At 41.8% G+C, this 26,227-nt stretch overlaps 1 protein-coding gene across 6 annotated transcripts in view; it reads left to right on the top strand.

The window, feature by feature from the left end:
- The window catches only part of ARHGAP32 (Rho GTPase activating protein 32), a 341,478-nt gene that overhangs the window by 123,431 nt on the left and 191,820 nt on the right, over window positions 1-26,227 (top strand). For 3 of the 6 annotated variants that reach the window (XM_075073474.1, XM_032802390.2, XM_075073473.1), the window contains exons 3-4: window positions 21,210-21,301; window positions 22,833-22,917. In XM_075073474.1, coding sequence (XP_074929575.1) covers window positions 21,210-21,301; window positions 22,833-22,917 — 177 coding nt within the window. Of the gene's footprint in view, window positions 1-21,209; window positions 21,302-22,377; window positions 22,451-22,832; window positions 22,918-26,227 lie in introns of those variants that run through there. The other 3 variants (XM_075073476.1, XM_075073475.1, XM_032802389.2) reach the window with 2 other exon arrangements.

The following is a 26,227-nucleotide window of genomic DNA, read 5'->3' as shown; positions in this document are numbered from 1 at the left end:
GTCCAGCAAATGAATCCTTCCAGCCCAGAGTGCATTACCTACTCGTTAGACCATAATGGCTGGCCATCATATTGCAGCAGTCTTTAGCATGGAGCTTTTAGCCTGACTATATAATGTAGAAATTCTGGATGTTTGTATGAAAGTTCAGACACTAATTCTTTTTTGGGACAGGTGAATTTTCCCTAGATTCACGACAGCATCTCTCATCTAATTAATGTGCTTGATGTTGCAATAGTTTGGTCATTCTTAATACACCTGGGATTCCTACCTATGCTAGATCTGTTAACATAAATATTGAGTGCATATTAACTTGCATCTTTCATATGCTGTACTCAGCTGCCTTGATAAGACACCAGCCTGATTCTGATCTCGCATCACTTTGATAACTTCAGGCTCCTACTCATCATTCAGATTACATTATGATCTTTGCTATATAAAATTAGACATATGAGCTGGAATGAAAATCCTATCAGGCCCTTTACTGAAGCAGTGGTTAGAAACCTGTGAAATCTGTCAAGGGGCTGTCTTAATACTTCCACAAGCATTAGCTCTTAGGCAAAGTGTATGTCATAGCATCTAAGGCCAGATTGTTTGACATGCTGAGGCTGCTCTTCAAAGACACCTCCATCTCCCAGTCAAAGCAGGTTATAAGATCAGGTGGTCTCCCTGGGTCCCAGCCAGTGCCCACTGAAGTCAATATAAGTGCTCTTTGTTGAGTTGCACTAGTGAGGATGGGAAGGAGGGAGCAGGACAGAAGAGAAAGTGAGGCTTGCTAACAAAAACCTACATCAGCAGTCCAGGTCCTTCAGCTCATAGCAAAGCTCCTGCAAAGAGCAATTTTAATGTGACACAGAAACATAAAGAGCATGGAAAGAGCTTAGGGAAAGCACTTGGTGCACCAAAACCCTGAAATTTTCATCTGCTGCTGTAGCTTTTGTAGGACATGGTTGGTCTAACAGTCAGTCCCCAGACTAGAGGATTCCTTCTGGGTGAGAGAATACAACCCCCATTGCAGACTGCAAATATATGGGTCTGCTGTTCCATGTTTTTAGCTTTTGTTTTTTGTTTTTGAACACAGGAAAGGTTTAGAATTAATGTACATTAGTAAAGAGAGTAATGTATAAAAATGCATGTTATGTCACAACTGTATTAATGCGAACTGAATTTTAGTGCATGTTCCTCAGTTTTGCATAGTGCAAAGTTATCTTCCCCATTTTAAGCTGTTTGATTCATTCAGCCTTTCTGAAAGAACTATCTTTTTCCTACTAATAAAGATGTCATTGCCCATTTCCTGGTGTTTGCTGGGAAGTTTCACTTGAAATCATTGTTTTGTATTTCAGTGGCATTTCCTCCAGCTATAGCAATGGTCATAGAAACATTTTTATGTGGTTTGACTTTATCTCTCTGAAAGGCCTGTTCGTCACTAATGGGTCCCCAGCCGTCAGTGCCATGCAGTGAGCCACGTCAGTCTTGTTTGGCGTGCTGGCTGAACTTACATGACAAATTTTGTTGCACTATGGATGATGGTGAGTGTTCATATCATAGGTCAGCATCCAGTTGTGTTTTTCTCAGTGTATGGAAGCGACAGATGACAGAGTATCTGTACGTCCAGTATCTGTTAGTGGAATACTCCCATGAAATGCTCTTCGTCCAACGTTATCCAATGTGGGTGAACTCCCTGGGTGGCCATGTGACATTATTGGAATCCTTGTTGTCTCTCCTCCAACCCAAACATGAGTTATTTCTTGCTAGGAGTGAAAACACAGAACAACAGATTTTCTAAGCATTAAAACTGAGGCCTTTCTTAGAGTCTTCACAAAAATCCAGCATATGACTATGGCTACTCCCCAAAACTAAAACCAAATCTTGTTTTAGTGGGTAAGCTGCAGATTTGTACTTTTTTAAATAAAATCCATGTTTAAGAAAACAAAATGGGTTAAATTCATCCTTCTGTTATATGTCCGTAACATCATTCATTTCAGCAGGATTGCACAGTGTGTCAAGATTAGCAGTATTTAGTTCACTAAAATTATAGAATGTGTTTGGGTTAGGTTTTAGAAAAGGTGATTGCTTCCTGGATATGGTGGAAGCAGACTGACCCGTTTTAAAAAGAAAAGTGTCATAAAGCCTGATTTCTCAAAATTAAAAATAAGTAAAAATAAAAAAGTTGCCTTTGTACTTAAACACCTCCCTCCAGCCTTTGCAAACATTGCAGCATTGGGCATGAGAATCAAAACATGAAACTGATGAAAAGCCCAGTTTTTTTCTTCATTGTACAAGCTGAGTGAAATTAAAAACTATTATAGTTTTATACAGAGACTAAAAGCACAGTGGGGTCTTAAGAGAAAGGTGCAGATAAACGGTTGCACTGAAAACCTACCATCTAACGAACTAATTCTGTAAACTCTTAAGTACATGAATAAATTTACTCACATCAGTAGTCCTATTGACTTCTATGGGACTATTCGTGTGCTTAGTTATACATGGGTTTAAGTGCTTTGGATTGGGGCCTAACTAGACAATGGAGGGGATCCAACAGCTGGCAAATGATTGAGTAGTGAAATTTATCTTGTGCGTTCACTGTTTCGTCTATCAGTAGATCTATGTTTTAATCCATTCTGTTTCCCAGTTTATAACTTCTTTGAGGCATTATCTAGGTGTTGGAATTGTTTTTGTTTTATTTTCTATTTAAGAATCGTATTTGTAAGGAGAGAGATGAAGGGAATCGTTTTTAAAAACAAGTATAAACGGGAACCATAAAAAGTGAAGAGTTTATATAAAATTATTTTTAGCAGCCTGGTGACACGATCCTGTTCCCATTAAAGTCAATAGAAGCGTGGCAGTTGACGTCAGGGCTTGAGGTAGTAAAACAGATGAAGACTTTTTTTTTAAATATATATCCTATTTAATCTGTACTCTATTTGAGAATGATGAATTTCCAGAAAATGTTGATTCTGACTCTTTTCTTGTTCTAGTGCAGTGGTTCTCAAATTGGGGCTTGGGACCCCTCGGGGTTGCGAGGTTATTACGTCGGGGGTTGCGAGCTGTCAGCCTCCACCCCAAACCCTGCTTTGCCTCCAGCATTTATAATGGTGTTAAATATGTCAAAAAGTGTTTTTAATATATAAGGGGGGTCAGAGGCTTGCTGTATGAAAGGCGTCACCAGTACAAAAGTCTGAGAACCCTCATTCTAGTGTCTTTTGTATGTATAGTTCTCTGAGATCGGGAATAACTATCATTTTCTAATGATGAATCTGAATGCTTAGCCATTTGAATTGAAATATGAATTAGCAAGTAGTTGTGAGTTCAGGCCACTGATGCTACAGGAAATGATTAAAAATCCTATAGAAATAGAATAGCCTGGTAAGTTCTGTAGGGCTTGTCTGCCAGATGTCACTAAGAACATCCCCCAGGCTCTCCTCTGCACTGATTCTTGAGTAAACACCTTCCCCTGACAAACACTCCAGATGCCCTCCATTTCCTCTACTTCTTATCCCCGCAGGAGAGCTTCAAGATCACATACCTTGCAGGAAAGGAAGGAGCATACAGATGTCAATTGTGGGAAGGTGGAGAAAGAGAGTGACTTCAGGCCAGACAGCCAATAATCTTGTCACAATGTGTATCCTGCAGCTAAAAACTCAGGAAAATTTGGGTCGAAAATGTTAGGCCTCCAGGGTGAAATTCAGAAAAGGCACTATATGCTTTCCGCTGCTCGCAGGACGTTTCTAGGGGCCCGAGTCACAAGTCCTTAGCCTAAGGAAATGGATGTGGTTGAAGTTTTTGTTGTGTTTTTCCAGAGGTGGAGTTGGCTCAATTAGAAAGTTAAAAGTTAACATTTCTAATTACGTCAGTGGGTTGGGTTTCATTGTTCCCTTCAGCACACCACGTAGGCTCCATGTAGGGGACCAGGAGTCCACCTATCTGGAACAACTTGCAGGATTGGAGCGTCAAGCATTTTCTCTTAAAACCATTACGACCCTTATTGCGTTCCCCACTGATTCACTCCCTAGAACCTGGCCTCCTGGACAGCCAGAGATTCAAGTGTCTGTAACAAATAGCGTTTTGAGAAGGATGAAGATGAAAATTTGGCTCTAACATTTCCCGCTTTATTGCACTGCCAGGTGTGATGCAACCTGGAACAGACATAGGAGGCAACTGAAGCTGTAGTGTGAAGTCTTTGATTTGTATTCATGATCTAATTTAAATCTGATGGTCACCTGAATAAATTGTAGACAGGTAGAAGCAGTTTCAGTTACTCATATTTACTCTGCTCGGTGTATAAATTCCCTTTTCCAACATTCCTCCCCAATTTCATCTTAATGGTAGAAGTATAGAGAGAGAGGGGTTAATGTTTTCAGGGAGTTTGATTTAGATGTCCTGAACTGTAGATTTCTGTCATCTGTTTAGACGGTGCCATTTACCATATATTGTATCTTTCAGGTAATATTAAGCCTGGGATTTCCCTCTTTGCTCTTCCTTGTTTTAGAAAACATGTCTTATGAAGAAAGGTTGAAAGAATTGGGCATCTTTAGTCAAGAAAAGTGATGACTGAGGGGAGACCTGGTATGCGTTCAAATATGCTAAAAAGGACAGTGATGGATTGCTCTCCATTTTCACTGAGGGTAGGACAAGAAGTAATCAGCTTTCTTTGAAGCAAGGGACATTTGGGTTTGATATTAAGAAAAACGCTCTACCTATGGGGATAGTTAAGCACTGGATCAGATTACCATGGGAGGTTTTGGAATCTCTACCACTGGAAGGTTTTAAGAATAGGTCAGACAAACACCTATCAGGGATGGTCTTCTAGGTTTACTTGGCTGGTGGGGGCAGGGGGGGTGGACTATATGACCTCTTGGGGTTGCTTCAACCCTGCGTTTCTATGATTCTTTCACTGCATTCCTATCAGCCATTTGGTTTGCTGACTCCTCCAATAGCTGGTTCCTTATTTTATGCATGAGAAGCTCATACTTGCAAAAATTAAGATTTCTTTTTGGTTAGTATCCGCAGAGGTCACAAACAGGTTTTGCTGTTTCTTAATTTAGCCCATGGATAATGGAGGTGCTAATGGATGGCTGTTCTTTGGGAGACGTACTAGTTTTTTTTTTTTCCCCACCCACTGCTTCCCAGGGGTAAATAGCAGACACAGATATATAAAGGACCTTGTCATTGTAAGCAAATTATGCATTCTGCCCAGGTAAGCAAATGCTGACCCTAGCAGCAATACCAAGGGCTTGGAAGGTGCTGTCAAAATGGGTCTGCAGTGCTCACCCATTAGTGCGTCGGACTGTGCTGTTTGCGTTTGTGCATGCATTCTTTTCTCTTGGAATAATTCATGTATTTCTTTACAATAAGATGACCACAATAGTTTTTTCCCCCCTTCCCTTCCAGAAAGTAGTAATAAGCACTTACAAAGTGATTTGTTTTCAAAGCGCTGGACTAATACATAATAAATAACTGTCTATTTTTAAGGCATCTATCACCATAAATATACGTTAATTTGGAGGACCCCAGATACTTGCACCATCTTTCATTGGAAATTGTTTCCTCTATCTTTCAAAATACAGTAGAATAAAAGAGTTATGAACATAAGAGTTACAAACTGACCAGTCAGCCAGCCACACATCTCATTTGGAACCTGAAGTATGCAATCAGGTAGCAGCAAAAAAACCAACCAAACAAAAAAACAAACCCTACTAATACAGTACAGGACTGTTTTAAACTTAAACTACTAATAAAAAGAGAAAGCAGCATTTTTCTTCTGCATAGTAAAGTTTCAAAGCTGTTTTAAGTGAATGTTCAGTAGCAAACGTTTGACAAAAACAAGCATAATGTTTTGTTCAGAGATACGAATGTTTTAGGATTGCGAACAGCCTCCATTTTGGAGGTGTTCATAACTCTGAGGCTCTACTATAGATCTCAGAAAGCAGTTGTCAGTCTTCATGTTTGTATAGAAAGGTAAATGTTTTGGGCTGCAGGTTTGGCTGGTTTGCAGCCTTTTGTGGTCACTCCGCAATGAATTTGAAGTCCTGCAGGGTAAATATGAGAGTCCAACTGAATGAGACCAAGCAATAGGGTGACCAGGTGTCTGGTTTTTGACCGGAAAACCCCGTCAAGGTCAGCATCGCCGACCAGCTCTTAAAAGTCCAGTCAGCGTTGCTGCAGTGCTCAGGCAGGCTAGTCCCTACCTGTCCTGGCTGGCACCACTCTGTTCCCTGGAAGTGGCGATCAGGTCCAGCTCCTAGGCAGGGGTGGCATGAGGCTGCGCACGCTGCCTGAGCACCTGCTCCACACTCCCATTGGCTGGGAGTTGAGGTGCGGAGGGGAGTGCCTGCTGGCAAGCGCAGCACGTGCAGAGCCACCTGCTGTACCTCTGCCTAGGAGCTGGACCTGATGGCTGCTTCTGAAGCGCAGCGCGGTCCGTGGTGCCAGGACAGGCAGGAAGCCTGCCTTAGCTCGCCACTACACTGCTGACCGGGAGGTGCCAGAGGTAACCCCGTTCCCCAACCCTGAGCACCCCAAACCCAGAACCCTCTCCTGCACTGCAAATACCCCAGCCCCACCCCAGAGCCTGCACCCCCAGATGAAGCCCTCATCTCCTCCTGCACCCCAAACCCCTGCCCCAGCCCAGAACCCCCTCCCACACCCTGAACCCTTATGGCCCCCTGAGCCCCTATGCCCCAGCCTGGAGCCCCCTCCTACACCTCAAATCCCCAGCTTCACCGCCGAGCCGGAGCCCTCATCCCCTTCTGCACCCCAATCCCCTGCCCCAGGCTAGAGCCCCCTTCTGCACCCCTAACCCCTCATTTCTGGCCCCACGCCAGAGCCCGCACCCCCAGTTAGAGCCTTCACCCACTCATGTACCCCAACACCCTGCCTCAGTCCAGTGAAAATGACTGAGGGTGGGGGAGAGTGAGCCACTGAGGGAGGGGGAATGTAGTGAGTGGGGGTCAGGGCCTTGGGGAAGCGGGTGGGGCCTCAGAGAAGGGGCGGGGCTAGGGTGTTTGGTTTTGTGGGTTTGGAAAGTTGGCAATCCTACAAGGATGAAAGAGTTTCTGTGTGTTGGATTTTGTCAGTGGGGATGTTGTTGTTTGTTTTGGCTGTGTGTTTAGAGCATTAGAACAATTTGTTAGTATTATCAGATGTAAATTTTTGAAAGTAAATGATGTAAGTAAACTCTGAGAGCCTTGTTCTCAAAATAAAGAAAACACATTTCTTAGTGGATATTTCACATGCAGGTTGAGGTTAGGGTCTCTGTAGTGCTATTCAGGGGGCTAGCCACTCAAAGGGGATCACTCTGGCACTTTTGTCCAATAAGACTTTCATCTGGAATAGAGAAAGCACATGTGTATGTAATATACTGGTGCGGTGGAGTATACAAACTCTACACTGGCCAGGAAAAGAAGTAAGGAACAACTGTGGGTTCAATCAGCCTCCTCTAGCTTCATTTGCAATGGGTGTCATCTGCGCAAAAATTCTCAGAGAGAATTTTCTGGAGCTTCCTAAATCTTCTTCCCCCCAGCCCCCCATGTATAAAAACTCCAGGGCCCAGCAGGGATGCGAGGGTGTACTTGGGACTACAGGCTGGGAGGGGGAGCTCGGGCCTTCTGCTTGAGGCAGGGTGATGAGGTAGTTGAGCTAGGGCAGGGGTTCTCAAACTGGGGGTCAGGACCCGGTCACAAGCTGTCAACCTCCTCCCCAAATCCCACTTTGCCTCAGCATTTATAATGGTGTTAAATATATAAAAAAGTGTTTTTTAATTTATAAGGGAGGTTGCACTCAGAGGCTTGCTACGTGAAAGGGGTCACCAGTAAAAAAAAAAAAAAAAAAAGTTTGAGAGCCCCTGAGCTAGGGGCTTCTGCTGTGTGAGGAGGCAGGACTCTGGGCTTCAGCTGCTGGAAGGGGAGGGGTCTTGGGGCTTTAGTACCGCAGAGGGGGGTGTGTGTGTGCTGCCCCACAGGTTTGAAAATACATACTTTCCCTTCTCTGTGCTTCTGAAAAGGCTTTATTTCTCTGTGCATAGTACTTTGCTTAGTTTTAAAACAATCCATGAAATAAAAATGACTTTTGCCCAGCATGGAGCATCCCTGGGAGTCTCTGATAATTGGGACAATCACTTAATTGGCACATTGGCTTCCACTGGAGTTTGCCAATTAAAAGGATTCAATTATACCAGAATGGAAACTGTATCTCGGGCAGTAGGCATTAAATTATGACAATCATTTCACTTTAATTTGCAGAGCTGGAGAACTAATATTGTTTGTTCTTTATACACACTGAAAAGAGAGCAAACCCATCTTGCAGTGCAATTTGACATCAAGAGGAAAACTTACCAGTCGACCAGGATTCCCTTGCATCCTTAGTATGTTGTGGTATGTGGGGTAGTGAAGAGTTGGGGATTTACCCTACACGTAACGTTATTTTCGATTGCACTCAGACTTTTCCAAGTGTACCCAGAGGAGCTGCCTGCCTTCACACATCCTCTCAGATTGCTTTCAAACCCAAAGCTCAGCAATTAATAAGGAATTTCCATTCAGCCTGAAAGTAGTTTGTTAATTTAAGGGTTGTCCTGCTGACACTGGCAGGATCATTGTTAAGAAGAAGAATTTGGCTTGGTGATGGCTGTGAATGTGAAATGCTTTGAAAGGGAGGGTGTAAAGGAAGGCTTCTGTGATTAGGGAATGTAGCAGTTACCTCCTTTAAAGGTAGCAATGTCTATTAAAGTTCTGCCAGAAATGTTTTTCTTTTTCAGATGTTTTCTCTTTCTCATCTGTCTTATTGCTAATGTGCTGGTCGCCTATCTTTTGTCATTTGTGTGGATCTTTGCACTAGAAATAAGCAAAGCTGGATGGGTTTAGGCTGGCCATCCAAGGTCTTTTGCCCTCATGGACATGTGCTACGTAAGCCCATGGTGCACCAGTGTCTGTCTTGGAATGAACAACCGTGCACTGCAGTAAATGCAGTCTCTTGCAATATGAGATAGTTGGGGTCATGTGTTTGCATAAAAACACCGGCAACTCTTCCCTTTTAGTTTTAAAGAGGCAAATAAACAAACAAATGATGGTACTGCAGCTGAAATTTTGAATGCACTCTTATAATTCAAAGCTAAGGTTGCCACAGCACCGATAATCCTCTACCACAATGTGTGCAAAGGCATAAAAGTGTTTTAATGTGCATTATGCAAAATGTGCCTATGCATATGGTACTGTACATTGCTCTGCTAAATGGCATGCATAATTTCCATATTAACTGTAATTTGTCAAGGAAGGCCAAGTTATGATTAGTGTGGGAACTGAGGCTCTGACTTTCATGTTTGTGTATGCAGTGCAGTTGTAACCATGTCAGTCCAGAGTATTAGAGAGACAAGATGGGTGACATATCTTTTACTGGACCAACTCTCACTAACGGAAGTTGGTCCAGTAAAAGATACTGCCTCAACCACCTTGTCTTTGATGTTTGTGTGTTAGAATCCTTGCATTAAAATACAGATCCTTTCATAGATCTCTGTTGTATATTGAGCATCTTATGGTTGCTCTCTCTGTCTCAGCCTTGTTTGTTATGGGTGACAACAACAGATAACACCACCTGAGTTGGGACACATCTGTCATGATTCAAGGTGCAAAGGATGGGATTAACATTGGAGAATGAACTGTCTTCTCACCTTTGGAGATGGTCCCTCTTTAGGCACCTTGTAATGCTGCAGTTGGGAAATGCTGCAATTGTCTAAGAAGCCGTGCTTCCTCCTTGCTAGGTAAGACTCTAGATTTCTAGGGCTGTCAATCAGTTTTCACGGCACTAGATGGCTTAGAAAAAAAAGAAATCTATGTGGGAGTTGAAGAAATTGGCTTCTTTGTAAGGAACCTTTTTAAAAATCAACATCCTTTGACAAATCATGAAAAGGTGGTGGTTAACTTTCTCTTATTTATTTTCCAAACCTAGGGATGGATCTTAATTGCAATTCAACTGTGGTGGGGAAGTTCAGTATTTTGTAATGGCTTCAAGCTTGAATATTCTATTTAGCACTTGAAATACATCTAGAGAGTGCAGAAAGAGGCTGAGAGCAGTTTCTGAATCACTGTTAATACATTTGCAGCATTTACAAAAAAAGAAAAAAAAATCAATAAACCAGTCTTAGTGGGAAGAATTCATTCTCTGGCATGATTCAACAGCGGTCAATTGTAAAGCAATTAATTAGCCACTGAAAGTTATGGAGATCTTTAGTTTGAACTGTTGTCCAGTACATTCAGTTTAACACTCCCTTGGTAGATTTTTGCCAGTCGTGGTGGTGGTGGTGGTGTAATTTTGCATAGTGGTACATATTGTAAAGTGGGCAAGCTGTCTTGTTAGGTGTTTGTACAGATGATGTTGTTGTGGAGGATTTTGAGCACAATCCTGGGGATAATTTTCATGTACTAGCCCTAATTTCTTTGTGTTAGTCATAGAGTTTTAGTAACAAAGTTGGCATGGATCGTGCTGCCAGGCTTTTCCATTCGTCAGGGTTTTTAAGCTGCTTGATCAGATTCACCCTAGGGTTATATCAGTGTACCTCAGAACAGATTCGGTCCTAAGATTTTGTCCTACCCCAATACAGTCATCTCTCTCAGACACTTATACTACAAACTGGCCATGCATCCTCACAATTGTCTTGATCATTCTGTTTAAAACAAGCTGAGAGCTAGAGAGAAGGGGAACTTTTGGTTCTGCATTTCCTCTTGTTCTGGTATGTGGCCTAAACTGCAAACAAGAAATTACTGCTCTGCTTGAAAGCATCTAGAGAGACTGTTTGGCATTGTTAGAGAACAATTGTAACTCTTAATTCTTAGTTTGTTGTGCAGCATTTTTCCTTCTGTTTATATGTGGTCAGCTGAGTACTATTGGTTACTGAAACTGGATATAATATACTGTATTACGGCTATGTACATTTTAGGGCTAGTCTGGTTTTACCTCAGCCTCTTGGTCCTGTAGTCTAAACATGCGGGAGATGCATGGTTGAAAAGGCCCAGGGTTTAAAACTCTTAGTTTGTAGTAGCTTGCAGGAGAGAAGGAGAATTTCCTTGGAGGATTAAAAGGCTAAGCCATCAGTTTCTGGAGAATCCCAGTTTTCATTAAAAAAAAAAAAAAAAAAAAAAAAAAAAAAGGAAACAAATGAACAAAATGTTGCTAGCTGCCTTCCTGATTCTTCTGACACCACTACAGCCTCTGTTGCTGCTCTTAATTTTACTGCTGCTTGGGAAAGCTAAGTTAATTAAACTCTGGTCAGTTTAACTTCTGCTGTTCAGAACCTTGTGGATAGTTAATGGCATGTTGTTGGTGTGTGTATATAACTTACATTGCTGTGACATTCAGATGTGCAAAATAAATGGATCTTACACCAGTTGTGTATTCAGAATCTACTTAAAGTGCCTGCAACTCCCATTGAAGTAAAAATCTGGGCCCAGTTTTGCTTTCAGTGGCAGAAGCATATGACAGGGTCGAGTATAAATTGCTTTTCCTTCTGCTTTCCCAGTTTCTACCCCTTCTCTCCCCGTACCCAAATCACTTTGTAGACACACCGTTTATGACAATCTTACTCATTGCCATTTACATCATCACTGAATATGGCTGAGGGACATGCACTAAAGTTTCACCTGTTTGTTCCGAGCTGACTTCAGCCCAGTAATTTTGATTCTTTTTCCATGTAAAAGAAATTGTATTTCAGCACAATGCAAAGCCTCCCTTGTTCTTTTGTATTTAAACTGAAGTAAATCAATTGACTGTAGAAATTGTGCCTCTTAATGGCGCTTTTAAAATTTAAATAGCAAGTAAGTAACTGAAATCAAGGCGTGATGTTCATTGGATGTTCTGTTCCCTGTGGTTTGTTCTCAGATACATTCTGTAAGCTGTACAGAAGACTTTAACCCTGGCTGCCTTTCCCACGCATATTGTATGTGAGGTTTTTGTTCTTTAAAGTACATTCCTTAGCCAATATACTGTTAAGTAGGGCAGTGTACTGTATGCAGCTCTGTGTGTTGAGCTTTTCTTCGTGAATGGTAATAAGGGTTCTCACTGTAGCCTCTCCAGAGCAGTGTCAGATCCAACCTTAAGGCTCCCAGGTAGTTATCATGCTCATGTTGTCCTCGGGAGCTAACCAGTCATTTGGCTTGGTGCATCTGTTGTCTCTCTAAAAAAACAAACCTCATCTATGAAATAACAGATAGGAAATGCAAGTGTGGGACTTCTTGCTGGGAAGAACTGCCACAGTACAGATGAAATTCGCTCCCGTGCAGAAGGCCAGCAGAAAGCCTATGCATCATTTGAGTCCCACTAAGTGGGACTTAAATTTTGTGTAATTCTTATGCTGGCCCTCTGTACAAGGATGAATTTCACATAACGTGCAGGATGTGTTCGGAGGTGCTGCAGCATGTCACTCTGCATGACAGGCTCCGTTTCCAGGACTTGTATTACATACTATCCTTAGGCCCAGAGTGCTGGATCCTTGCTTTTAGCGACATATATATGCAGAGCAGATCAATATACACTGCAAACTCCAACTGAAGAGTGAGAGATGAATAACCGTGAGTAAGTGTGAGCTTCGTTTTTCGTAGCCTGTAGAGGTACATGAGGCCAATAAATGATAAATGAGTGACCCACCTCCTCATCCAAGATACCACTGCGGCTCTGAAGATAGACACATCCCTTAAAATTTGCCTGCTCGTGGCAATATTTAAAAGTCTATCTTTGGAGAGAAGATGTTAAGAATGAGAAAATGCATCCTGTGTAGTCCTTGAAAGAGAATAATTCACTGTAAATTATACCATGCAATAATTATTGGCTAAAAAATTTCAACCACAGTGACAAAGAATGTGAAAAATGCAGTTGAACGTTCTAAACTCCAAAAAATAATACAAATCAAAACCTGTTTTTTTTTTTTTTGTTTGTTTGTTTTTTAAATCTTAGTTTCTGAATGCTGGAATTGACGATGTTCAGAGTTGATGCACTGTACTGACAGCAGGCACCACCCCTTCTTTCACTAGCTTTTTTCTGTCATATTTCTCTCATCCATTATAAGCTTTAGAAGAGGCACAGGCAGCTGAATTGATCTCTTTGTTTTCTTGAGCAAAAGGGTTGTCCCATTGTAGGGATAGCTGTCCACAAATAAATAGTAATATTGGCATTTCTCAGTGCCTTTCATCCAAGAATAGAGTGACCAGATGTCCCGATTTTATAGGGACAGTCCTGATATTTGGGGCTTTGTCATACATAGGTGTCTATTTTACGCACACACACTCTTACACTTTTCCCTTTTCACACTGTTGGGTCACCCTATCCAAGAACTCAAAATTACTTCAGGAGACTTCAATGACTGTGACCCTATAACATCCTTGTGGGGTCTCTAAGGGCATGTCTACACTTACCTCAGGAGCGATTGATCCAGCGGGGGTTGATTTAACTTGGCTGCCGAGTGCTCTCCCTTCGACTCCAGTACTCTACTGTAGTGAGAAGTGTAGGTGTAGTCGATGGGGGAGCGGCAGCAGTCGACCTACTTCAGCGAAGACACTGTGGTAAGTAGCTCTTAGTATGTCGACTTCAGCTACGCTATTTTCGTGGCTTTCCCAAGGTGAGGTAATAATTCTGTGACAGAACTGAGAACAAATCCCATGTCTCCCTGAATTGCCAGTCTTGCGTCTTAATCAGTGAGACTACACATTCTCCAATTAAACTGAAAAGAATTTCTTGCTGTTCTTTAAAAAACACAAGAAACATGCGGCTTCCCAGTGTGACATAACTAGACCTTTTCATGCCTTTGTGCAATGGGGATCAAAGAACTCGGCATTGGGTGAAGAACAAGGAGAAGATTTAATAATACTGATTTTTTTTTTGTACAGTAGCTTGTTTTTTGGTAACAGTTTGACAGAGTTCACAATCCTTTATTCGTTCCTGAAAACGCCTTTTGTGACCTGCACTAAGTTCTCACGGCTTTTTCTCTGCACAAAGTGGCATGAGTTGCTGTAATTAAAGAGTATATCAGGACCTTCAATCCCTACTTGCTGTATCTGGAATGTGAAATGTATTTAATCCTTTCTAACTGAGTGTGGGGCCCCATTCTTTTCTGTGTGAGGGTGCACTAGATTACACAGTTATGCTCTTGTACCAGAAGAGAGCCCTTGGTTAGCAGTTCTGCATAGCTGTAGGTGATTCTTCAGTGTGCAACTGCTGCACTCTGCTGATCAGGCCATGAATAGCATCTAAATTCAATAAAGTTTTGCAAACAGACTCAAGTTGGAAATCCATTTCCTCCTCCTTTTGGAAGCTGCGCAGAGGATCAGCTCAAAGTGGTGCATAGGGCTTGCAGTGAGCTCTGCACAGGTAGGAGTAGCTCCGTGGAACTCAGGGAGACTAAGAATATGCGTAGTTTGCAGGATTCAGACTTGACAGTGCAAGTTCAGACTGTAAAAGAGGAAGTGGGGACAAATATTCTGATAACAGGATGGCACGGTTACTTGGTCATCAAAGTAGACTAACATTCAAAGGTAATATTCACAATTTTCTTTGAAGAACACATGCCACAATTCCACCTTGAGGTTTCACTGTGCACAGCAGAGCTGGGCGTGTGGGAAGAGCAAATCTTAGGCTACGTCTAGACTACCCGCCATATCAGACGCGATATATCGATCCCCGAGCGCACTTATATCGATTCCGGAACTCCACCAACCCCAACGGAGTTCCGGAATTGACAGGGGGAGCCGCGGACATCGATCCCACGCGGTGAGGACGGGTGAGTAATCCGATCTTAGATATTCGACTTCAGCTACGTTATTCATGTAGCTGAAGTTGCGTATCTAAGATCGATTTCCCCCCGTAGTGTAGACCAGCCCTTAGGAAACCGGTTACGGCTCTCTGATTCTCTGCTGAGCAAATCTCAGAAAACCGGTTATAGATCCCTCATTCTCTGCTAAGCGTGAGAATGGCAAAGAGTAACCTGGAGACAATCTGCTCTAGGCACCAAAACAGCAGCCGTGGATTCCTGGAGAGCTTTGTGCTCCAGCCCTTCCACTTACCCTGCTTGTCCACACCTGCGACATGCACCTGCACCAGGATCTGCAGGGAGGGAGATGCAGGAGCTGCTTCTGTCCATGCTGGCACTCCCATATGCTAGGAGAGGCTTTGAATCCCTTTGTGCCACCTTGTTAACTGTTACCAATGCTGGAACGCTTTTATCAGACTGTTCTCTAATTTTACTTGTATTAGCAAATTGGACGTCTTGTCTTCTGTGCTTGAAAGGAACGTTTTCTGATAAACCCAGTCAGGTTTGTTTTGAGTGAGAACCCTTTCATGCTCTGGTATGCTGTGAACTTGTTGGATTTAAATTATTTATGCCTGAGATTTTTTCATTTAAATTTCACTTCAGCTGCGCTAAATAACGACTGCAGATATCAAGGCCAAACATTTCAAACCTAGGTGCTGAAAATGAGGCAACTCAGGAAGTGAATATTGTAGGGCTGTGACCCCATGGTGCCCACTGAATTTAGGAGTAATATTTTCCAATGCACCTAAGTGACCTAAGTGTTTAAGTCTCATTGACTTCCAGGTGGACTTAGACATCTAAATCACATAGGTTAGCCTTTTCAAAAGCATCTCTATACCTAAATATGGCCTTAAGTTCCTAACTTAAGGCACCCAAGTTTGAAAATATTGGCCCAGGTGTTTATGGTGACTGCATGGGTTTTGAGTGTATGAATAACATCTTATGTCATGTGAATGTTTTAGTTCTGGGTTTAACTTAAAAAAAAATGTTATTGGTTAAAACAAGAATGCCATTTTGTGAAAAATTTCAGTGTTGGCTTTTGTTCTGCATCAGGATGACACTGAGACCTCAAAAACGTTTGGTGGAGGGGGACAGGGGAGAGATGCACGTTCCCTTCTCCCTCCGAACAGCCCTCAACTAAGTGGTTAGGGAACTTGCTTGGAATAGGGGGAACTCAGGTTCAAATCCTTGCTTTGCCTGTTTTATCCCACGTGAGGGAAGTTCCCTAACCCCCAAGTTATAGTTGCTCCCTCAGTCTCTCCCGTTATATATAAATAATTAACTATTCAGTGGGCCAGAGAGAGAGGCAGGCAGAGCAGGGATTTGCACCTGGCCTGTCCACATAGTAGCCAAGCGCCTCAACTGCTTGGACTATTGGCAGGTATGGCAGGGTCTCTCTGGTTTTGACCAGAAATTCCAATCTTGACCTAATGGAATAATGTTTGTTGGAAAATTCCTGATTGCCTCTAGTTAAAACCACTCTCTTGCCATGGAAAGGCTTGCTTCAGAACCCATAGAAATCAATAGAGTGGGCTTTGGATCAGGGCCTAACTTGTTTAACTTGTTTTGGACCACTGCAGATTGAAACAGCAGTGATATTTAGCCATGAGAATTGGAGTATATAATTTGCATAAGCAGATTTATTATGCAGTTCCTAGTTTTCCACAGGACACCGATGCATAAAAAATAAGAAATGAAAAGTAGCAGCTGCAGCGGGTCGCTAGCTAATTTTCAAATGTAAATAATTCAGCTGTTTCAAAATGATATTTAAAAACAAATTACTGTGACAAGGAGCACAAAAGATGACAAATTCCTTTGTAGTGGATTTTGTTTATATTTGGAGAGAAAAATAATTTAGGGTGACGATTTCCATGAAAGGTTTCAGAGCAAAACAAGTGTAAACTGATAATGGGAACTTCAGTGTGTGCATGTTTGGGATGGAATGTAATTGCATTTATTTGTGAGGCAGACAGTTACATAATTGCATTAAGTATGTGTTGTTGTTGTTTATTTCCATTTTTCTTCCATCAACCAAACTTTTTTTTTCTGGCAGTACTTGTAGTAGTGACTTCTAACACGGATGAGAATCATCATCCCACTAATGCTTCCTGATTTAAGATTTCTCTGTGAAAATGAATAAACACCGATGGGAGAGAGAGGGGCATGTGTCTTTTCCCACTATGATTTGAACATAATTCAGTTGGAAGGGAGAGAGCAAGATGAATTTTCCAAAGATAAATGCAGACTCTGAAGTCTTCTGTGCTGTGCGCTTTGCCTACTCTGCTTTGAGTCCGACACAGGGTGATCTTTATCTACTGCTGTTGTTTGGCTCTGAGCACATCTTTTCCTGTCAGTTTCACTTAGCTGGTTTCACATGGCACCAGCTTCTACTGCAAATGGGAGATGGAAAATTATTTTTCATCCCAGAGAAGTTCTTTTCCCTTGGAAATCAAGGCAGGCAATATATTTCAGGCTCTACCTAAAAAATGATCACAGGAATGGCTTATTTATTGCTGTGGTTAGTTATTGTATTATGTAAAAGGGCAATAACATATATTGCATTGGCTGTCTTCTTAACACTGGAATTCACAATGAGACCCTCAACTGTTTTTTTTAATGCTATTGACCAAATCAATTGTAATTAAATGCAGATAGGTCAGGGATCGCTTTATTTAAGGAATTAAATATTGTACTTGTTTTTCTGCGACGTGTATTTAATGTTTTACACACAAACTCTTTGTGAGACAATGGTGTTAAAATATTGCTTAGGCTATCAAAAGCTCAATTATGAGAAGGGCTGAATGTCGTCAGCTCCAGTTTAAATCAATAGTGCTCAAAGGTGGAGGAGGCGTCGTTCTTAATTGCAGTAACCCTTCGCTTTCCAGGGCAGTGCTTAATGCAACTAGAGTGGAATTTGACTCTGTGGGGAGAACCTGTACACTACTTAAGTCCTATGTGAGCCCTCAGGGATTTCACCCAGTTGCTTAAAGTCCTTATCCTTGTTGCATAGACCTCTTATTTAAAAAAGAAACCAAGTAATGGATGGTGCATACTTCTGAGTAATCATTTTTCAGCTGTTCACAGAGGTGATCAGATTTTATCCCCCTTGGTCAGAGATGACTAGTTTCTTGAAGGGGACAAGAAGGAGCCCCTTTCCCACATCCCGTTTATGGTACTGCACAATTTGACACTTTGCTTCATGAGGTTGCCTGCTTTTCTCTGAAGCTTCAGGTGTTGGTGAATGTTCGCTGCAGGGTACTGTGCAAGAGTAGGCCCCTAACCTGATCCGTAATGGCAACACCGATGTTATTGTGTAGATTTGTCTGAAACTGAGTCTTGCAAGTTGTGTATACCATATAGTGTGCTGTTACTTTGAATTATAATGGTCTCTTTCGGGCAAAGGCCATGTCTCTTTCCATGTTTGTAAATCACAGTGTACACTTCCTCTCTGTTAAACCTAATAACTTCTGGCAGCTGTTCAGCTGTGGTCAGAGACCTCTCTGCGGATATGTTTAGGGACATAAGAATGGCATTCTGGAGCAGAGCACTGGTCCATCTACTCCCAACATTGGTGAATGGGTTTCAATCAGTGTCCCCATTGTTCTTGCCTTATGAGAGGAGGTAAATTGAAGTGCTGCATTAACGTCTCTATGCTATCCACTGTTTTGGACACCACTCTCGTTTTATAGTTTTGTATGTGAAGCAGGAAATAGTGTATCTCACCTCTGCGTTCTGCACTGGGCTCTCTCCACTGCTCTTGCCATGGTCACTAATGAGCTGCTCCCCGCCAAGACCAAGGATCATTGCTTTGTCCTTGCCCTCTCTGCTGACTTGAACATAACTGATTCCCTCCCCTTCCCATTATGGGCCCAATCTAAAACCCATGAAAGTAAATTGAAACCGTCCCATTGGCTTGTACTTATATAGACCTCATCACTGTGGTGCCTCACAGTTTTTAATGTGTTTATCCTCGCAACACCTCTGAAGTAGGGCATTACTATTATATCCATTTTACAGATGGAAACCTGAGGCACAGAGAGGCTAAGTGATTTGCCCGAGGTCACACAGGAAGTCTCTAGCAGAGCAGGAAATTGAACCCAAGTTTCTCAAATCTTTGGCTGGTGCCCTAACCTGTGGACCATTGTACCTCTCTTATATAGATATATAGCAAAATCTGTATGTAACAATGAGCACCACTCAGACCTGATTCTCCTCACACTTAAACATATATTTTTTCCATGGCCTTCAGTGGAGATGCTCCCAATTTAGCCTGCTGCAAGAGAGGAGGGAAATTGGGCTTCTCATGACCTTTTGCTCTTGTAGCCCCAGTCCTAGCATTGTTTATTGCCATCCATCACTCTGTTACATCCTTATTTATATGGGAAACTGCTCAGGGCAGGGCCATGTTAAATTGGTTGTAAGGTGCTGTGTATGTCTATGCCACTTCATTCATTTTTCTGCAGTGAAAATAATTTTTAAAGCTTTAAAAGCTAGTGATAGGGTTTAGGGCTACACGAAAGCCGTGGATGCCAAACCTCCTGAATTATGGCATATTTCCAGTCAATCTGGATTTTGAGAAAGGGATCCATCTCTATTAAATAGCCGAGGTGGGAATTTATCTTCTTGATAGGTTACAGTACATACAGGAAGTATCACGGGGGCGGGGAGGGCGGAATATACGCACAGGTATAATTAAAGCTGGAGTAACCCATTTGCCCATGGCTTGGTACATAAACAGTCTTCCCTATAGTGAGAATAAAAAGGTTAATATGAAACAGTACTACACAGAATGATGTAGACAGGTACATGTTTTAATTTTATTTTTTATCTGTTAAATATAAAGAGAACAAGAGAAGAAAACTGGAATGTAAGGCTGAAAGAGAATTTGGTTCTCTGATAACACTAAAAATAATTCCAGTTTCTCCTGATCTCATTGGAACTTCTTAATGTTTGTCTGGCATCTAGCACTAAAATATGAAGAAAATCTATTTAAAAATGTATGGACGGTTATTGCAAATAGCAAAATGAATGTCACAGCCCTGTTTCCTATGTAAATTTCTGGACCAATGAACATCCTTATGGAGGGCTTTCTGAGCACCAGGTCTGTGGGTTAGGTTTAAATGTTTTTGATCCTGAGATATTTCAAATAATGAAAGCCACAACACACAAAGGTGAAATTCTTCCCCAGGTGAACAACTTTGTGCCTCTGTGCTATACATTTGTATCTTATTGAAATATAAATTAAATAGAAATCCCACCCACAAACATACTTTTTGATCTGTCTGGGATGTAAAAGATCATTTATATGGTACACCTCTACCTCATTATAACGCCACCCAATATAACACGAATTCGGATATAACGCGGTAAAGCAGTGCTCTGGGAGGGCGGGGGTGCGCACTCCGGAGAATCAAAGCAAGTTCGATAGAAAACGGTTTCACCTATAACACAGTAAGATTTTTTGGCTCCCGAGGACAGCATTATATCGAGGTAGAGGTGTATTAGAAATCATGTAAAATTGGTAAACCATTATTGAAAACAACTCTGTTAAAACAAAATGATTTTAATTCCTATATGTATATACCCAGGAGGCTCTTAATTATTCCAGTGTAAGCTATGTGATGTATCGAGAACTTGCGAGATAACTTAGGTCTTAAATAACATCATCATTTTCTGAGGGAGGCTAGGATGGGAGCTGAATGGCACAGATACAACTCACATTTATCCGCATGAGTGGAGCAAAATATTACATGTACATTTCACTCTTTCTTTTCAGGACTGAAATGCCATTAGATGACAGAGTAAGAAAATTAAGTGTCTGGAATGGGTATGGTAGAAGATTATGAATGTTAAACCACCACATACATTGAAAGCTTCTGCCACCCACAAAATAACACAGATGTAAATTTTGTGATGCCTTTTCATTGCCTCTTTTATTATTGATTTATGGATTTTTTTAATATTTGTTTGCGTAGGCCCAGTTTTTTTTTAAATATTTCAAAAAATTCTTCCATATTTAGGCACACAAGTAGTTAACCTAATTTTCAGCAGTGCTGGATACCGAGTAGCTTCAGCAATGTTGGATGCTTAATTAAGAGCCTAAATGTGGTCTTGGAAGCCTAAAGTTAGGCTGCTAGTTTTGAAAATCTAATTGTTTTTCCTCTTATTCTCTGGGTCTGTAATGCATTGGCTCTCCCAGTAATTAGTGAGAATTAGCAAGGTTGTATGTAAGCAGCTAACCATATTTTAGGTCGGAATCCCTGGATTAATTCTTTCTGTGCTGCAAATTGCTAAAGTACATCTTGCATACATACGTGAGAATTGCACAGACAGTGCATGTGTTGGAGGCACCAAAGTGTAGTGTTCGATCAAATCTAACGTTTCTCTTCCCCCCCCCCCCCTTTTTTTTTTCTTGATGTGTGTGTAGGCGAGAGGTGCAGATATCCCTGAGATTCCAGGGGAGCTGCCACTTCGGATGTGCGGCAGCACAGCGAGCATGAAAGTGAAGAATGTGAAAAAGTAAGAGCAATGGGCTTATTTTGTGAGTTAATTCTGTAGCTTTTCTGTCATCTGTGCTCTAACTTCTGTGATTCTAGCTGTACTCAAGACTATCATAGTGCGGTAGAGCCCCAATGCATCCAGAAGCCAGGCCGTAAGCACTAAAGGATTTCTGGTAGTCTCCTTATCAGAGCAGTGTGGACCTGCTGCCTGTGAAAAGCAAAACTGCTGGTCGGCATGCTCTAAATATTAAAGCTTGGGATGGACGAAGCTTATAGAGGTGGAGGTTTTGTAAACCTTACACACTTGCTTTTGGGGAGAAGGGTTGCAAAGCTACTTTGAATTTTAAATCTCATTCTTGCTGTCATTGAAACCGTGGGGTTTTCCCCCCAAAGATGATTCATTTAAAAAAAAAAAAAAAAAAAAAAAAAAAGAGAGCTCAAGGCAAGCCTGTGCAAGGTATAAGTGTAATAATTCCCCTGTACTCCTGACACAGAGGAAAAGCTAAACTGGGACAAGTGGATGACCTTTATTTTTTTCATTAGAATTTTTCTCTCAGTGTCTCTGCTCCGTTTTTCAGTTTCTTTTTTCCACTGTACCTGCCCACTGCTGTTTTCACGCTACTTTTTCCATTGAACTGTTTTTTTTTCTCTCTGCCCTTGTTCTGTTCCCTTTTTATGCTCATTTGCCTTCCCTCAGCATAATTCAAACCAATGATCTGTGAATGGGGTCCAAATTAGGCAAAAATGACTCGTCCCATCCTTATTTAAAGTGCTGGCAGATGGTCCAGAGCTACCAGCATTGGTCTGTGCATTCAGAGCTATCATGCTCTGATGCTGTTAGGGAAAATGGCTCTTTGTTCTATTTCTGAGCAGCTAGATGCTGTATCTCACTTCCCACTTATATTCCCGTGGGAAGAGTGAGCCAGATAAAGACAATCTCATTGGCTCACAACCAGAAGTATCTGTAGAAGTCTGCAGCAGCTTCAGCAGAAGGAAGATCCTGTTGCAGAACCAGAGCATCTCCCCGTGAGCCATTGCTGTAGTTGGGGATGCTTGGAGATGATTAAGCCTCACCGCTGAATTTTAAAAAGCCAAAGGATAAATAGCATTTGTTCTGCACCCTCAGATCCATCAACCCGGAACTGATGGGCTGTGATGCCTTTCACAGGTAAAGTTTGACTTTCATACGTCTCTTGTGTCAGGCTGTTTACAGATTAATTTCCCCAATGCAAGTACAGGTGGAACAGCTTGTCCCTGCATCCTTCCCTATAGACACTGGCCTTGGTGGTGATGGAATGCATGCGTTTCCCTAAAAAGACAATGATAAATGGCACTTCACAATTTAGTTTACCTCCCTCACCAAATCCCTTTCCTCACTGCTTTAGTGCATCAAAATAAGCAGCACTGTATGTTCCCTTAGCTTCAGGATGATGGATGGTCTTGGTCAGGTGCTTAAATGTAGATGGTCTAGCTACATTTCATCATGACACGCAATTCTGACAGTTGTTTCAGTGATGTGCATCTTATGGATTGCTCTCGATGTACTTCAGGTTATCCTTTACCAAAGGCCACTTTCCGAAGATGGCAGAGTGTGCACATTTCCATTATGAGAATGTGGACTTTGGCAACATACAGGTAAGTTTCAGATTTCTTTTACATACAAAATCGGGTTATGTTTGTCTGACTAGCTAACTAAGCTGAGCAAAGCACTGAGCAAAGAGCTCCAGATAGGTTTGCTTTGTTTGTTAGAGTGTCTGATAATAAGAAGTTGGAGCAGAAAGGGTCCCTTTTTGGGAGCTGGTTTGATAAACCAGGCCAGTTTATGCCCTCATTTATGTTTGTGGACTCCCTTGTAGTAAACAATAGTATATATTGCACCTGGGTGAGTTGATGGCAGTGTCTGTAAAGACTGCAATTGGCACAGAACTTGAATGTTTACGGACAACTGATTTAATAATGAGGGTGTTTTTGTCTCTGTGTGTGTGTGTATACATATGTATGTATGAGAATAAGCATGTGTGTGCATATTAATGTAGCCCTGGTATATGTTGTAAGAATAGATTTGAGTTCAGGTTTCCCTATTCTGTTCACATGACCCTAGGCCCGGGTCTTATATTCCAGCAGCTCTGCCCTCTTTAAGGCAGAATACAACAAGGGGTTGCCAGTCAGGTTGAGTTGCAGTCTGTTTGCGATGCTGGTGTACCTTCCTGTGTGCATCTGTAGTTCCCTCCAGGCAGAACCTCCCTTTACTGAGCTGTACCTGAGATTTGTCCTGGACCAAGAAGCACTATCAGAGGCTCATAAATGGTACAAGCCTTGTTCTCTGCCTTCAGAGACAGAAAGCATCATTAATGCCTTGAGCATGCGCCAGCCAGAGAAGCAGCCTTATAGCTGGAGGGAGGGTAGAATCCCCAGGCCACATCCCTTTGACATCTAAACCATTTTCTTTCATTTAAAGTAATTGAACGACTTACCTTGAGAGTTGAGATTCTGCTTATGTGCATCTTCCGAGCCACCGCTGTGGAATGTTCTGACTGCTAAGGAGTGTGACAGCAGTCGAGTCCCATGTGGGAGTTGATTTCTCAAAGGCAGCTGCTGTCAGGTCACAGGGTTGTCCCATTATCATTGTTTGGAGGGACAAGGTGAAATAGTCTTGCAGGAGATGACTTGTATAAAAATAAGTCTTCAACGTTCAGGATTTATTGTTGTCGTTAGCACTGTGAGGCCCCAGCTGAGTTCAGAGCCCCATTGTGCTAGACACTGCATACGCACACTTTAGAGCAGGAGTCCCAACGCGGTGCCCGCGGGCGCCATGGCACCCACGGGGGCATCTTAATGCGCCTGTGTCTTGGCCCCCGGGAGAGCACCTGCCGAAATGCCGCAGTGGCATTTCGGCGGGGACGTCTCTTGATGATGACGGTTGTTGGCGTCAAGTGATGTCATCGAGAGGTGTCGCCACCAAAACGCCACCAAAATTTGGCAGCATTTCGGTGGGTGCTCCACCGCTGCAGTTGTCCTTCGGCTGGCGCCCGCCAGCCTAAAAGGTTGGGGACCGCTGCATTAGAGCCAACAGAAAAAACAGGCAAAGAATGTGAGAGGAAACAGGCAGAAAAGTGAAGTGACTTACCCATAGTTAAATGGGGACAGTGATGAATCAAGGATAGAACCCATAACTTCTGAATTGCATACCAGTGCCCTGTCCCCTCAACCATACCCACTCTCCATGCTGTATGGGTACTCCATCTCTATTCTCGTTGGTCAGTGGGACATGTGCCAACAGGAGCAGGATCCAGTCCTTGTACTGCATTGTACTTCTGGAAAAGTGTGGCTATCTCTGCATTCCTTCCTGTGTCTCCTTTTATTTTTTCAGAAGTGACACTATTAATCTTCTAATCATTAAAAAAAAAAAAGGTTTTATAATGGAGTAGGTGCTAAGTACATCTCTCTCTCTCTCTCTAGATTTATATTTTACTGCATTGTGCATTCCTCTGAGAATTTTCTTTTCTCTTTTGTCATTCAAAGACAATGAGTACCCAGTCTTCACAATGCATAATACATGTACTTGAGTGAAATTGCGTCCTATTGCATATTATTTTTGCTTAAAATATTTTGAAGACAAATGATTGAATTGTATTTGTGGTTTAAGTATATATTGACTTTTCCTAATGCTGCAGGCACAGTTACAAGACTGATGACAGGGAGATGCTATCACAGTATGAAGTGAGATAGATGTGTTCAGTACAAATTTTCTTCATGTTGTTCTTCCAATGAACCTGAATCCTGATCTGGGATAAAATTTTCAAAAATGAATTTAGGGCTTGTCTACATGTGGAATTTAGAAATGTTAATCTGAATTCCCTTATGGTGTGAATTTAAAGTGGATTAGATAAACGGAATTAAATACCTGTATGCATGCTTTGATTTAGAATTAAAGTGGCCTTAATTTTGTTTATTTTAATTCACTTTGGAAGTGAATTGAACTAAACTGATTTGAGGTCACTTTAATTATGAATCAAAATGTCCACAAAGGGGCTAAATGCAGTTTAATTAATCCACTTTAAATTCATACCTTTAGTTGATTTGGATTAACTTTTCTGAGTATCTCCGTGTAGACTGTAGGCTCCTAACTGCCTACGTTATTTTTGAAAATGAGATTTTGGATCGCATAACGTAGGTACTTGTGAAAATTTTCCCCCATGGTTCTTATTTAGAAAACAGTTAAGCACATGCTTAACTTAACAATGGGACTACCCATATGCTTAATGTTAAGCACATGGTTCAATGCTTTGCTGAATCGGGGTCCTAATTACCTGCCCTATTCCTCATTTCTGCCAAACAGTGACTTCTAGTGGAGTCAAGCCATACAGTGATTTTGTAATGTGAGCAAAAACACATTCAGGCACAGGTTGAGATTCATTGCTCTTGTGAATTAAACCACATTTGAGCCTGGGTCTCTAGCTATGAAAGATTAGGGGCATTATGATTCTTCCTTGGTAGCAGAAGACTGAGTATTAAAAGGCGAAAGAAGAAAAACAAATTAAAGTCATTAGTACACAACATGAATATAGTTACTTGCTGTAGAGAATCGTGTTGGATAGACCTCACACATCTTAAGTGGTGCATTTGTGCTAATAAATTAAAGGAGACTAGACAATAGGGGTAGGCTGGAATGACATACTTTTAAATGATAGTTTGACACCTAATAGCAAATTACTAACTTTAATCTGAAGGGCTAGTGGGTGTAATTTCCTTTGAAGAACTATTCACATTTAAAAATTAGCATAGTAGACAGGCAGTATTTTATGGCGACATTAGTAATTGTATAAAGGTGTCTAATAACAGTTTGGCCAGCTTTCAAATTGATTTTTAATGTTTATGTCGTCTGTGATAGGGCTTTGGTGGAGCAATGGGACTTGACAGCTTGGAGGCTCATTTCTAGAGAGGC

The sequence above is a fragment of the Chelonoidis abingdonii genome, chromosome 18 (genome assembly GCF_003597395.2).
Source record: "Chelonoidis abingdonii isolate Lonesome George chromosome 18, CheloAbing_2.0, whole genome shotgun sequence".
NCBI lineage: Eukaryota > Metazoa > Chordata > Testudines > Testudinidae > Chelonoidis > Chelonoidis abingdonii.
This window is presented reverse-complemented; position numbering and strand designations above follow the sequence as displayed.